This window comes from Typopeltis vanoorti, chromosome 24, assembly GCF_054136105.1.
Source record: "Typopeltis vanoorti isolate ZY-2024b chromosome 24, IOZ_Tvanoo_1.0, whole genome shotgun sequence".
Lineage (NCBI taxonomy): Eukaryota > Metazoa > Arthropoda > Arachnida > Uropygi > Thelyphonidae > Typopeltis > Typopeltis vanoorti.
In genome coordinates, this window is record NC_143572.1 from 55,231,116 (window position 1) to 55,245,675 (window position 14,560).

The window sequence follows — 14,560 nt, forward strand, 5'->3', positions numbered from 1 at the left end:
AGCATCAAGTGAACATGCAGGTAAATTATTATGTCTGTACACAAATGCTAGGAGTATCAGAAACAAAGGGGTAAAGTTTATTGTCTTTGTTAATATGTTAGGGCCTCAGATTGTAGGCATTAGTGAGACCTGGCTATCAGAATCAGACATACTAACTGGTATCAAGTGTAAAGGGGTACAGTATTTTTAGGAAGGATAGGAGAGGAGGGGGGTGTACTGCTAATGATATCAGATGACTTGAATCCAGTTAGAGTTGATACCTATGATTGTAATACTACTACTAATAGTATTTCATGTGGCAGTGAGTTTGAAGCCATCTGGTGTGAGGTGAAATCTAACAAGATCAATTACATAGTGGAGATGTTGTTACAGACTTGGTGGATCGGTTGCTAGTGATGAAGAAATGCATCACCAAATAGAAAAGAGTAATCATAATGAGACTTTAATTATCCAAATATTGATTGGATAGCAGTAGAATCTCACAGGAAGAGGGAAAATGCATTTATGGAACTGTTGCGGGACAACTCTTCCTCCAGCAGCATGTGACAGAAACAACTTGAGTTCAAAAGTGTTAGATTAGATTATAGTATCAGAGGGTGTTTCAGTTAAAGACGTAACTAGTCTGCATGATCACTGTCGCCAGCTAGCGACAGTGATCATGCAGTACTCACTTGGGAAGTGACTAAGTTTACGAATGCTCCATTCAGAAAAGGTTACATGCTGAACTAAAAAAGCAGGAAATTATGACCAACTTATAAGCAGCAGGCTAGAATAGTCACAACGGAAAGCAAAATCTCAGTATGAAAAGAAACTAGCTCTGCGTGCTAAAGACAACCCACAAGAATTCTATCGATATGCTGCAAGTAAAAGAAAGAATGAATATGAAAGAATAACTCTTCTAAATGCAGGTGGCTGGAGGATTATGGTTGAGGTTGTTCAACTAATGAGTGCCCATTTTATTAAAAGCTATCAACATGGTGTACGCAACATTGAGCTCACTGCTATCTCTTCACTGGATGAAGAAACTTGGGTATATGTGGATGCGGTATTAGAGCTGTTGCACAAACTGAATAAGAATTCAGCAATAAGGACTGATGGGATATCAGCACGTGTGCTAAAAGAGTGTTTAGCTGAATTGTCTATTCCTTTGACCAGGCTGTTTAACATGAGTCTCAGAACAGGGAAGATTCTGCAGGAATGGAAAGAAAGTGCACAAGGATGGTGCAAAGACCGATGTATCCAACTATCGACCAATCAGTATCTCAGGAGTAGTGGTGAAGATTTTGGAAAAATTGGTTAATGCTTGGATTCAGAAATGGGTTGACAGTGAATCTCTATTTTGTAATGAGCAACATGGGTTTACTAAGGGAAGATAATGTTTTAGCAACTTGCTCACATTTATAACAATTTTACCATTGAACTAGACAAGGAGAATGGATACACTATGATACTTTTGGATTTTGCTAAGACTTTTGAAGACTGCTGCATAAATTTGGTGAATATGGGTTTGGGTTATAGAATATTAGCATGATAAGAGGATGGCTGACTGACAGATATCAAAAAGTGGTATATGGGGGGATGTGAGTCTGCAAGATTTATGGTAAGCAGTGGTGTACCACAAGAATCAGTGCTTGGTGCACTGTTATTCAATCTGTACATTAATGATATTGGGAGGAATTTGACAAGCGACATACAGTTATTTGCTGATGATGCAAAGATAGGTAGGGTAATCAGGATTGCTGCTGATATGCAGTCTTTGCAGAATGATTTGAATAGGCTGAAATTGTGGACATGGGAAAATGGGTGTCAGTTCAATGTTAGTAAATGTAAAGTCATTCACGTCAACATGATTAGATATCCAGTGTCATATTATATTGATGGGATTAGGCTAGAAGAAACTGATGAGGCTAGGGATCGTGGAGTGTTAATAAATAGGAAGTTGAAGTTCACGGGCCATGTATCAAAGATTGCAAACACAACTCTAAAGATAATTGCAACGCTGAAACAAATGTTCACATGTAAAGATAAGGATGTCATTTTGCCTCTTTTCAAGGCCATGATAATGGCCTTGAAAAGAGGCAAAATGACATCCTTAGATGAGGCAAAAACCAGGAGACCAGACCGGTGCACAATAGACCACACTTGGACTATTGTGCACCGGTCTGGTCTCCTGGTTACCGTTGCGATTCTTATATATTGGAGAGAGTGCAAAGAAGAGTATTAAAAATGATATCAGGATTGTGGAATACTCATGAAGACAGATTGAGAATTTGTAGACTGCAGACACTAGCAAACAGGAGAAAGAGAGGTGATGTGATTGAGACTTACAAACTTCTGAAAGGGTCATACAGGATTTCAATTGATGGAATTTTTCAGTTTATGGAGGGTGGGGAAAGGACAAGAGGGCATCCTTGGAAGCTGAGAATGAATGCTGGTAAGAAGGGATGAGGACTAGATTTTTCTCTCATAGGGTGGTGCGCGATTGAAATGGATTGCCATCGGATGTTGTGAGTGCAAGCAGTGTGAATGAATTCAAGAATAAGTGTGATAGCTCGTGCGTGTAGTGTGTGGCCTCCTTCGATGAGTCCCTGAAGGTCTGATTCCCTGGAGGTCTCTCTTAATAATAATAATAATAATAATAATAATCTTATATAGAGTTGTAGTTTAGCTATTACATGGATAGCTGTTGACGTTATTGATGCACACAGTAGGAAAAATATGTTTTTTTGTAGTAATAATGCATGATTATCAAATTTCAGTAAATGATCATGCCTTATGCAAAAGACAAAATAGGACTATTCTTGGCAAGCAAAAAGTCTTGTTTTGTCTTTCCTACGATATTCAACATCTACCTTATGATCTTTCATTTCTCACTAACGGCTATCCTGTCCAACCGAAACATGGAATGTGGCACTGACAGATTATCTCATAACATACATAGAAGCTTGTATAAAGAATGTCGAAGCTAAAAGGACTGAAGGATTGTTGGAATTTGATTTATATATGTAAATGCCAGTTTGATATAACTCTTCAAATCATAACCCTGTTGTGTTTACTGTATCTCAACAGGATCGTGAAGGGTGGTGTAATATTCTTTCTATGCATTTTTCATTAGCCATTCCTTTGGAGTAATCTTTTTGGAGTAGTGCTTAGAATTTTTCTTCCAGTTCTGCACTTATCATGGACTTGAGGTATTCTTTCTGATTACAATACCCAAGAAGCAACATATATCATGTTTAAGTTCCATTATAAACTGGATAGTTGAGTGACGGTTACTGATGAGGGACAGATATACTGAGAAATACTTATTTAAAAAAAAAAAAAACACACTGCCTTCCAAGATCCCTCGTGTTATAGTGAAATGGTTTAGAATTCAGTAGTTGTGCTTTATTTGCTCTGTGAGAAAAACATATTTTTGAAGAAGCACTACTTATAAGACACTATGTACTTCACTTTCACTATAGTGACTCATAAGGAACATAGGAGTACAGTATCTGGTCACCCCTTTGTAATTGATATACCTTTCAAGATATACATCACAACCATGGCTCATACATTTAAGGAAGCACATAGTCTTGCAGTCTTATACAAACATTAATAGTAAAAAGGGCCATAATGCATAATGAAGAGCTCAGTGACTTTCAGTGTGACACTATCATAGGGTGCTACCTTTGCAACAACTCTGCTTTAGAAATTTATGCCCTGCTGTAGCTGTCCCGATCAATTGTAATGTTATTGCGAAGTATAAATGACAGCACAATCGCAACCTTGATAGGCCACATAACATCACAGAGCTGGACTGCTGATTGCTGAAGCATGTGGCAAGAAACAATTGCCTGTCCTAGGTTGAAACATACTACTAAGTTACATAATCATTATTATGTAATGATTATGTAACTTAGTAGTATGTTTCATTACTTGTGGTGCAAGCATTACTTGCTACCACAAGTAATGCTAGCACCACCACAGCTGTTCTTCGGGAGCTGAAGTACATTGGTTTCCATGGCCACACAGCTGCAAACAAGCTAACATCTTCAAGGGTAGTGCCAAACTTTAGGTAAAATGGTGTGAAGCTTGCTACCATTGGACTCTGGAACAATGGAAATGTGTTTTCTGGAGCCAATCACACATCACCATCTGGCAGTCTAACTGATGTGTCTTGATATTATATCAAGATATGTGCCAGCTGTGTAGTTTGGTGGAGTAGGCATGGTTCAGGTGGGCTGCCCTAGTTCCATTGATGGGGAATCTTAATGCAGCTTATAATGAAATTCTAGGCAGTTCTCTGTTTCCAATGTTATGGCAGTAGTTCAGTGAAAGCTCTTTTCTGTATTAACACAACAATGGTCCTGTCCACAGAGCAAGGTCTGTGCATGAATGGTTCTGATGAAGATATGTGTGTTGAATAACTTGACTAGTCTGCACAGAGCCCTGATCTCATCCCCATTGAACACACCTGTGGAATGAATTGGAATGCTGACTACAAGTCAGGGAAAATCACCTGATATCATTGACCAACTTCACTAATGCTCTTCTGGAAGAAAATTACCACAGAAACATGCCAAAATCTAGTGGAAAGTCTTCCAAAAAAAGATTGACGGTTTTATCAACCAACTCCATATTAATACCTCCAATATTAGAATGAGAGTTGGGATTTAGCAGGTGTCTGGATATTTTTAATTAGATAGTGTAGTGTTTTATGGTAGATATTTTGCTGTAGTGAATTTTCTTTATAACAAACTATCAAAAAAGTCCAACCACAGTTGCACAGGCACAATAGCATATATTGTGCCTGTGCAACTGTGGTTGGACTTTTTTGATAGTTTGTTATAATGGTGGTTGTTGTAATGAGAGAGTGGGTATGCCATGCTTAATCAGAATGACAGCCTTAGACTTGGCATTTGGTTATCTACTTTGGTCCCATTTGAAAAAAAAAGTTTGATTTCTCTTCTAGGTGATCTCAACATAATATCCCTTTCTGTAATGACATGACTGCATGATACTCAAGATACAACAAAGAGTGATCTGTGAACTAAACATTGGCTCTTCCTCTAAACCAGTGTTTCCCAACATGGGACATATGCCTCATAGGGGGACAATTAGAAAATGATGTTGCATTCGTCACCTCATCACCGATATAGTCAAAAAATCGCCATTGTCGATTATAAATTATCGATGTTGCAACCCTGACTTTCCAAGCTGTCAACACTAGTACAGCAGTCAACATAAATATTTGGCGGCATAAGTGTGTTAAGGTTAAATCATAGCATCTGTCACTTCTGAAAAGTAAACAGTGCCAATTTAACTTTGTGCAGATTAAAAATATTATATCTTGCATTACAGATGGTGCTCCTGTTATGATGGGCAAGAAACGTGGCTGTTTAAAATTAAAGAAAGATGACAATCCTGAAATGTTGCTTGTGCATTGTGTTATTCATAGAGAAAATTTAATTTCCAAAAAACTTTCACTTGTTCTAAATGAGATATTGTATTTATTCAGTTATAAAATGTATCAACACTATCAAAGCTAATGCCAAATGTGAGCATCTCTTCAAACAGTTTTGTGAGGATAAAACTGCTGATCATGTAAGACTATTGCTTCACACCGAGGTGAAATGGCTGTCACAGGGCAATTGGCTGAGAAGATTCATGGAATTATTTGATATTCTTAGTGAGTTTTTGAATGACAAACCTGAAATGAAACTCCTACAAACAGTTGATGGCCAAGCATTTGTGAGTTATTTGACAGATATCTTTGAAAATTTGAATATGTTAAATAAGCAATTGCAAGGAGCAAATAAGACCTTTGTTGATACAAAGGCTAAGATATTTAGCTTTATTGCATTTCTGCAATTATGTCAAAAGAATGTTTCAGCCGAACAATTTGACCAATTTTATTGGCTAAATAAGTGTGAGGTAACTGATGCTGCTGTACTTGTTATTGTGGATCACCTGAGCAAAATGGCCTGTGGTTTAAATGACAGATTTTCTGGTTTAAAAGAAATTGATTTTCCATCTTGGATAACTCGGCCAATGCTAGTGGACTTAACTGTTGTGGCCATGCAGTATCAAGAAAAACTCTCAGAAATGCAAAATGACAAGTCTATTAGAACTTTAGTCAACATAAAAGGAACGATGGCATGGCTTTGTGACGAAACAGAAATGAAATACTCAAATTTAACTAGTTTTGCAAGAAAATTATTGTTCCCATCATCATATTTAGTTGAATGTGGCTTTAGTTGACTTATTACTGGGGAAAAAAAAAAAATCGTCTGGATATCACAAACCGTAGGAATTTGAGACTGAAATTGGCTAAATTAGTATCTCAAATAAAAACTCTTTGCAGCAGACATCATGCTCAAGGATCATATTAACTTGGATTTTATTTTCCTGAGTTGAGTTTGATTTATGCATTTATAATATACAAAGTGTAATATACCATTTATATTCATTGAAGAAAGTCAAATTAAAAACAGTTTTACCTATTTTCCTTTTTTATTTGAAGTTCCTATTTGTATTATACTTTTTCATAACTTGGTTGACTTTTATGCTAGAGGGGGGCATCAAAATCTTTGAGACATTGAGGTGGGACATGATCCAAAAAAGGTTGGGAACTAGTGCTCTAAACTATTAAGCATATATTAGTTACTATTATACTTTGCGAGCGGTTTATGTTTATTTAATTAATAGTTCTTATGTCTATCCATAACTACTGAAACAATAGGAAAGTTAAAAGTTTTCAGTTTCACTCCTTCGGATCCTTTAACTTTCCTCATCTTGGAAAATCAATGAAACATTTTTTTCCTTAGTAAATTTACTATGGCAAACTTACTATCATAACAGACTATTGTCTTTATCCCTACAGATTTGCTGTAGCAGTAATTGATGATAAAGTAAGAGTAACTAAATCTTTTAGCTACTGTTAATTTATTTAAAAACTAATAACTTGACTGATTTGAGTGCTTGGTTTTTAGAGTGGCATTGCATTCCTTCAGGACATTGTAAAGCCTTGTGTGGTGTAAATGATCTGGAAAGCTTCACAACTTTGGTTGGGAAATTCTTTTGCACCCCTTAATCTTCCCCAGAATGCCATCTGATTAACACCTTCTTTTATCACTGGATAATCTTACACAGAACCAGCAGTTTCAAAATCTTAACTCATACTAATTTCTCAGTAATCATTAAATATTGATGAATAAATTAATGAATAATTTATGTAATTTGCAAGTTTTATAAAAGTAGTTTTTATGAACTTGTATTTTGCTGTAGAAGGTTATTAGATGGGAAAATGTTTACATTTTTGAATTAAATGTTTTTTTGTTTTTTTTAACAAATGTTTCATATAGCAAAACTGCACAAATTCTTTTGATGATCTTCAGTCATATATACTATTACTCTTCTGTTATACATGTATTAACTGCAGTGGATTTTTAATTGCTTTTTTTCTGTAGTTCACAAGACTAATATCTGATATAAAAAGGAATAATATGAAAATTAACCACAAATTAAAAAGTAAGAATAATTTTTCTTATTTCAATATAGGCTGTTGACATTAATAAAAAGAGTACCTTATTAGCTGATCTTATACAAGCAGCCGGTATTCTGCCAGAAGGTACCTTAGAAACCCCAGTGATAACATCTAGTAGTATGACAACACCTACTGCAGCATCCAGAGATGTAACATCAGTTATTCTTGAACCAGCACCACAAACAGATGTGTCAGATCCAGTTGTTGATCTACCAAACACAGTAATGTTAGAAGATGTTGCAAGTAAGCAAAATGATTTTTAATTCACAAATTCCGATATTTATTTTGAAAAATTGTTTTTGAAATTGAGATTTAAGTAGGGAACTTACATAAAATAAATCTGGGATGTCTTTGAAGTGTTTTTAATATATATGATATAACAAATTTCGATTTTATCTATAAATACTGTGTAAATTTATTGCTTTATTCATTTCTGGATCCTGAATCAATTAAACTTTTGCTTTAGAATGGACTGGTTTATTTATTAGATTTGTTAATTGCTTGTTTGAATTCTGCTCTGAATCCAGTGGGCTATCACCATAGCAAGCTCTTAGGAATTACAAGAATGGTTTGTTATAGTGAATTCCCCCTTACAATAGCATTATGACTAGAGCTTTGGTTTGACATTTGTTGGTAGTTTGTTGTTTCAAGTGAGTTTGATATAACTCACTTGCTATAACAAACGTTCAACCAAAGTCCTAAGCAGAGTTATGTACATAGTTGAACACAGATTTTAATGCTGTTTGCTCTGGTGAAAGTTGGTTGTAGATGGATTTTCACGAAATTTGGCAGTTGAATTGGAACTGATGGACCTGGCCTTAAGGAAATTGATGAAGCTAGGGATTTGGAGTGATGTTGGATCACTAGTTCCGTGGATGGATCACTTGGATGTTGATTAATGCAACAAATAGACATTGAGGTTGTTATCCTTCTTCCTAAGACTGATATGGCCACATTTGAACTGCTGTGTACGAAACTTAGTTACCAAAGGAGTTTTACAGAATTGATGCATGAGAAATTTTCATTGCTTGACAGAAAAGAGACAATAAGGAATTGCCTCTGGAAATTATGCAGAGAGCATTAGGACCAAATTTTCAGTTTGCAGAATGGGTTACTGGAGGCATTTTGTTAGTAAATGTTTAAAGAGAGGTATTATAAATATTCGATGAATAATGATTATTGGCCCTTACCACAATGAGGTTTTGGACTCCATGGAGATGCACCTGTATTGAATCTTATCGAGGATGAGAGGTTTTTCCACTTTTTGACCAGAACTGAGTTAGATGATATCATACAGAAGTCGCAAAGTTTTTGTTCTTTCTAAACAAACTGGCTGATGAATTCAGTCACATCGATTGCATCAGCATTACTTTTAAACAACTAAATGCTACACACACAAACACATACTGCTAATGACTATTTGACTAATACCAAAATGTTTTCACTTTCATTGGGCTAGAATACATTGGAATGTGGTGGGCTCATTTTATTCAGGCAAGACAGACAAAAAGGGTAGGAAAACAGAAACTTCTAATGGTGGTGGTGGTATGACTTAGACCAGAAATGGGTTTGAGGCTGTTTTATGTGAGATTAGCAGGACAAAATAGATAATCGAATGCTGCTGCAGACCAGGATTGTTAGAACTGCATATAGATAAATCTTATGTGTATGGAGAGGAGGGTATTATATTCTTTTACTTTCTTCTTTCTTGTGCATGCAATCCTGTTATTTGCACCATTAGTAAATTACTCCCTCCATTCTGAGTGGGTTTAACTCTTAATTTCAAAGTAAAAAGAAAACTCCTGAACTAAACTGCACTCAAACTTGAACACAGGTTCATATCCCAGACCATACTACCATATATATATATATATATTCTAAATTAACCCATTAACTCATCAAGAGATTGAGTCTTCAGACACCTTTTGTAACCAAAAGAAATGTCTTTAATTAAAAAACAAAACTTACAACACAAAATCAGTATAACTCTGCAGGTGCTAATATTTTCTTCAGATCACAAGAAAAACACTATGTGACTGAAAGTTGTACACATTAATTTTTTATCCTATAAAAACTGGAACTTTAGTCTCTTGTCTCCTACAGACTTTCATTTTTTCTTGAATTCACAGGAGAAAATGTAACACAAAAACTGCCTCCTATATGACAACAACATAAGTCATTTAAATTCTTCCTACAGCCTTAATCAATGAACACTGAAGAAAGAATATCTTGTTCTCTTCCAAAACACCAGTAACTTAATTCATTTTTCTATATGAAAGCTGCACAACTTCATGGGTTAAATTACTAAAATCATACCAACAGTTTCATCACTTCAGAACAAATTTACTTGCTGTACGGAAGCTTCAACACACATACTTTGAATAAATTATTAAAAAACCTCATCAGCAGTTTCAAATCATTTTTCAGACTGTGAATCATTCCTTTTTTTTATTTCACATTGTTTTATGCATTGAAGTAAGTTGACTTTCACTTCTCTTGTAAGTAACAACCTGATATTTTTTTAGCAACTTTTGTTAAATACCAACAGCAGAAACATTTCAACTTTTTATGGCTCATTCAAAATTATGCTCTAATATTTGACTAAATAAATTTATTTAATATCTAAGCAGAACTTTCTTAGCCGAAAGTAAAATATCTTGAAACATACAGAAAGAAATGTTTAACTGATAACAAACCACTTGACAAAATAATGCTGTATTATCATCTTAACTTTATTTATTATTATTTTTTTTTAATTTGTGGGATATATGAATTTTAATACAAATATCCTATGGAGACTATCATTATGGGTGATTTCAGTTATGAGAATATAGACTAGATGAAGGAAAAAGGGTGCAAAATGATGGGGAAATAAATTAATCACATTAAAGGATAACTATGTAAAGCAGCATGTAATGGAAGGTTTAGCCGTACAAGAACATTGAATCTGATAATAGCATCTGAAAATTTGTCTGTAAATGAGTTGTTTGTTTTGACTGCAGTTGGTGAGAGTGGTTTTCATCTGGGTGATGACAGCATACGTATATGGTTTCACTGAGATGGGGGCAGATTTACAACTCCCACTCATGAAAGGTTGTAAATCTTTCGTGAGTGGGAGTGTATTTTCTAATGTCACTTTCCTGGAAAAATTACTTGAGTTCAAGTTTTATTGTAATGAGAACTTTTAGTCATTTTCATGCAGGATTAACTTAGCTAGTCTTGAGTGTTTTTCACAGAATAGGCAGACTAGTCTAAGAATACATGCACTCTACAATTGTAATATGTAAGTACGCCACTGAGCCTCAGACAATAGATGACAAAGAAATCACTGGATTATGATCCAGAGGCACATATGTGGTGGGGGCGGATTATCATCAGGTAATAAATTATTCTGATTGATGGCACTTCAGATGTAGTTTTCTCATTAATATTAAAAAGTGTGCATAAATCATTTTTTGCATATGATTGTAGGTAAAATTATTTACCATAGCTAAACATGCAGTTTTGCATTTATGCAATATAACATATTAACATATAATAGCTAAAGTAAGACTGTTGTATTGTTATGTTATATTTAGCTTCATCACAAGTTCTCGAGCTTAATGAATGGATTGGACAAGCTTCTCAAGATGATGCAGAAAATAGTTCAAGTTCACTTATAGAAACTGTAGAAACAAAAGAATCCAGACTGACAACAGATACCAAAGAGGAAGTGCAGTCACAGCCATCTCAGCAACAAGAAATTATAGGATTAGATCCCAATGCCACATTAAGTATTCAAGAAATAAGTGTTCCCATTGAAGAGCTTCAAGAAGGTCAAATCCTTGAAATACGTGAGTATTCGTTACTGATGTTTTCACTTTCAGATTTTCATGCTTTTTTTTTTTAAATTGACATATGAGGTGGTTAAAAAAGTAGGTAGTTTTCAAAATTAAAATGTTAAGTTTCACAAAATATTAATAGTTAATATTTTGTGAAATTATTTTTTCAATTTCTCAATTTCAACAAAATTGAGACGAGGAGGTGTAGATTTAATAGAGACGTGTATTAGACATTATTATTATTATATCACATCTCCAGGGAGTCCAAAGACTCATCGAGGGAGAACATTAACTCTACAACTCCTCGTCTCACTACTCCACCAACCTTCATCATCTACACCAACACCATCTGCTGCCCACCATTGCCACTAGTGATTTCACAGACAATCACAAACATCCATGCCCACGACGGGATTCGAACCCACAGCCTTTTGGCTGGAGAGCGGATACGCTAACCACTCGCAGACATGTAATTTTTTAACTAACAGTTTCACACATGTAAGAGAAAACTAAATAGAGTCATGAGATTCATTCAGGGAGAAGGCAGAAGGACTGGTAGCAACATTTAAATTCTGAATATAAGAACAAGTCATACGGTCTGTGTATAATATCATGTCTCAGTTGCAGCTGTACAGTAGGAAGAAACAGAGTTCAGAGACATGGGTACAGATGTATAATTAATTAATTAAAAAAATTATAAATAATTAACAGCAGTCACTTCCCAAAACTTAGAGATAGGCATACACTCTGTCCGATCAAGACTAGGATGGTGGCACAGACCTTCACACAGTTCAAAATATAATCTGTCAAATTTGAACCTATTGTGGTATAGCATCTTGGTATGGTTCCAGTGAACTTTATGTCTAGTGTCGATGGCATGAGAAGCTTTCGACACTAGTGATAGATTCCTGGTGTTTATTTGATAAACCAAGCAGGGATAGATTATAATCTGATAACGTATCTTTGATAAGCAGTAAGAAAGATGACAACTTCCAGACTGCTTTGAAGGTGATATACAAATTATATCTGTGAAGGATCTTTGCTATTTGTTCAGATGTTCCTTTGAGATAGGGTATGTAGATCCTTTAACATCAGACTGCAGTCTGGAAGAGGAATGATAATTATCAAATATTTTCAGTATCAAATTTTGCTATATCCATTAGGTTATAGAGTAAGTTTTATTTCATTCTTCTAATAGAAAAGACTCAGAAGAACAAATTATGTGTGCTTGATGCACAAGGCTTTTACCTTGATAATACCTATTTTTTTTGAAAGATGATGGTGTGTGAAAGATGGTCTGCCTGTAAAGGATGGCTTCCAGAGCTCAGTCAGTATAGACGAAGCCCTTTAATCAGAAAGACTTGGTCTTTCTGAATTCCTGTCCATGAAGTCAGGAACCTTTATCTGGTCCCTTTTGACTAAAGGTGAGTTAGCAGGTCGGAGGTAGAGGGTTTTTTCACCCAGAAACTTGGATTTTTCGTTTTTTTCAGAACAGGCAGCAAACTGGTCCCACAAACACATATGGATTTACAGTCATGAATGTTGCCCTTAGAAAATGTAGCAAGGAGTGACGAATCGGCTGCATTAAAATTGGCATAAGCCTCTCATTAGGAGACTCTCCCCTTCCCAATGGGATGGAGGAGATGAATCAATGGATAAAAGGATTGCTTCCTGTAAACAGGAAATTCAGTATTACTAGCAGAGTTATGAAGTATTAAAGTATCCAAAAAGGATAGACTGTTGTTAAAATTATGTTCAATAGTTAACTTGATGCAAGTATATAAAGTTAATTTTATCCAAAAAATGAAGTAGTTCTGTTTCAGAGTGAGTTTCAAATTGCAAAGATGTCATCCAATAAAATAAAATATGCTTGATCTGTTGAAATAATTTATTACATCAAGTAAAATAACAGCCATTGATAGTAAACTTGAATAATTTGATGATCTCATCAGGGAAATTTACTTGTAAAAGCTGTAGAGTTTCTTGTAGTGGTATATTTGTAAACAGTGAAGGTATACAGCAAAAGAAACCATTTCAGATTCTTGAAGATGAAGATCTTTAATTTTTTCTTTGAAGTCAAAACTGTTTTTGATATAAGAGGTGGTTTTTGCAGTAAAGTTTCATAGAAGTTTTGAAAGATATGTTGCCAATTAATAAGTAGGAGATCCTATGGAATCAACTATTAGACATAATGGATAACCTGATAGGATCTCCTAGTTGTTATTTATTATTTGGCAAAATATCTTTCAAGACTTCTACAAAACTTTCTGTTCCTGTGATTTGTTTGAACAAGTTATTGCAAAATGTAAAATAGCAACATGGTGAATTAGTGAATTTAAACAAGTTTACAATGTCTTTAGGGAAATCAGCTTGCAAAAATTGAAGTCTCTTGTAGTGGTTTGTTGATGGTACTTCATAAGATATTAAATTACATCAAACCACATAAAAGGAAACCATCATTTCGTTATCCAACAGATACAGATCTTTAATTTTTTTCTTTGAAGTTAGTGCTGTTTTTAATATAAGAGCTAGTGTGGCCAGTGAGATTTTAAAGAAGATGAGAAATATGTTTGGCAGGATGGTAAGTGGGAGAGCATACGGTTTACTATTGGTCATAAGGGATAGCCAGCTTTTTGAAGGCTATACAGAAATGGTGGAAGAGCATGATGAATTTGTAACTTCTCAACAATAGTTGCATCCCAAGTTGGTATGTGGTCTAATAATTTATTTGATTGATTTGACTCTTTGTTGGGTCCCTGTTGATTACATTGTAGATTGACCTTATCCCTCAATAAGATATTCATTTTATGACTATATTCTTTGGTATCCATTATGACAATGGCATTACCTTTATCCATCTTTGTGACGACAGTGTTTAGATACAAGGAGCTATAAGCTTGTAGTTTGAGAAGGATATTCAAAGGAGGAGGTTTTGCTTTGTATAAGGCCTGGGCAATTTCAGATCATAATTTATTTGCTTCATCTGTGCATAACTGCCTGATGCCCTTTTCCTCACCTACCATAACATCAAAGTAAAGGTACCCACTTAGGAGAAAAGGTGAAATCTACACCCTTAGACAGAACATTCAGTCCATTTGTTAGTGAGCAGTTTGTTGAATTTATAACTCAGTTGCCATGGATAGAGTTGGGTAGCAGTTCAGTATTGCAGCTGTTTCTTTATTCTAAAACATCAAACTTTTGAATTTTTTTT

At 35.0% G+C, this 14,560-nt stretch overlaps 1 protein-coding gene across 7 annotated transcripts in view; it reads left to right on the forward strand.

Moving 5' to 3' along the window:
* The window catches only part of LOC150093229 (uncharacterized), a 307,481-nt gene that overhangs the window by 160,340 nt on the left and 132,581 nt on the right, over window positions 1-14,560 (forward strand). For all 7 annotated transcript variants that reach the window (XM_090413531.1, XM_090413528.1, XM_090413534.1 and 4 more), the window contains 2 exons: window positions 7,543-7,771; window positions 11,107-11,361. In XM_090413531.1, coding sequence (XP_090269657.1) covers window positions 7,543-7,771; window positions 11,107-11,361 — 484 coding nt within the window. The remainder of the gene's footprint in view (window positions 1-7,542; window positions 7,772-11,106; window positions 11,362-14,560) is intronic.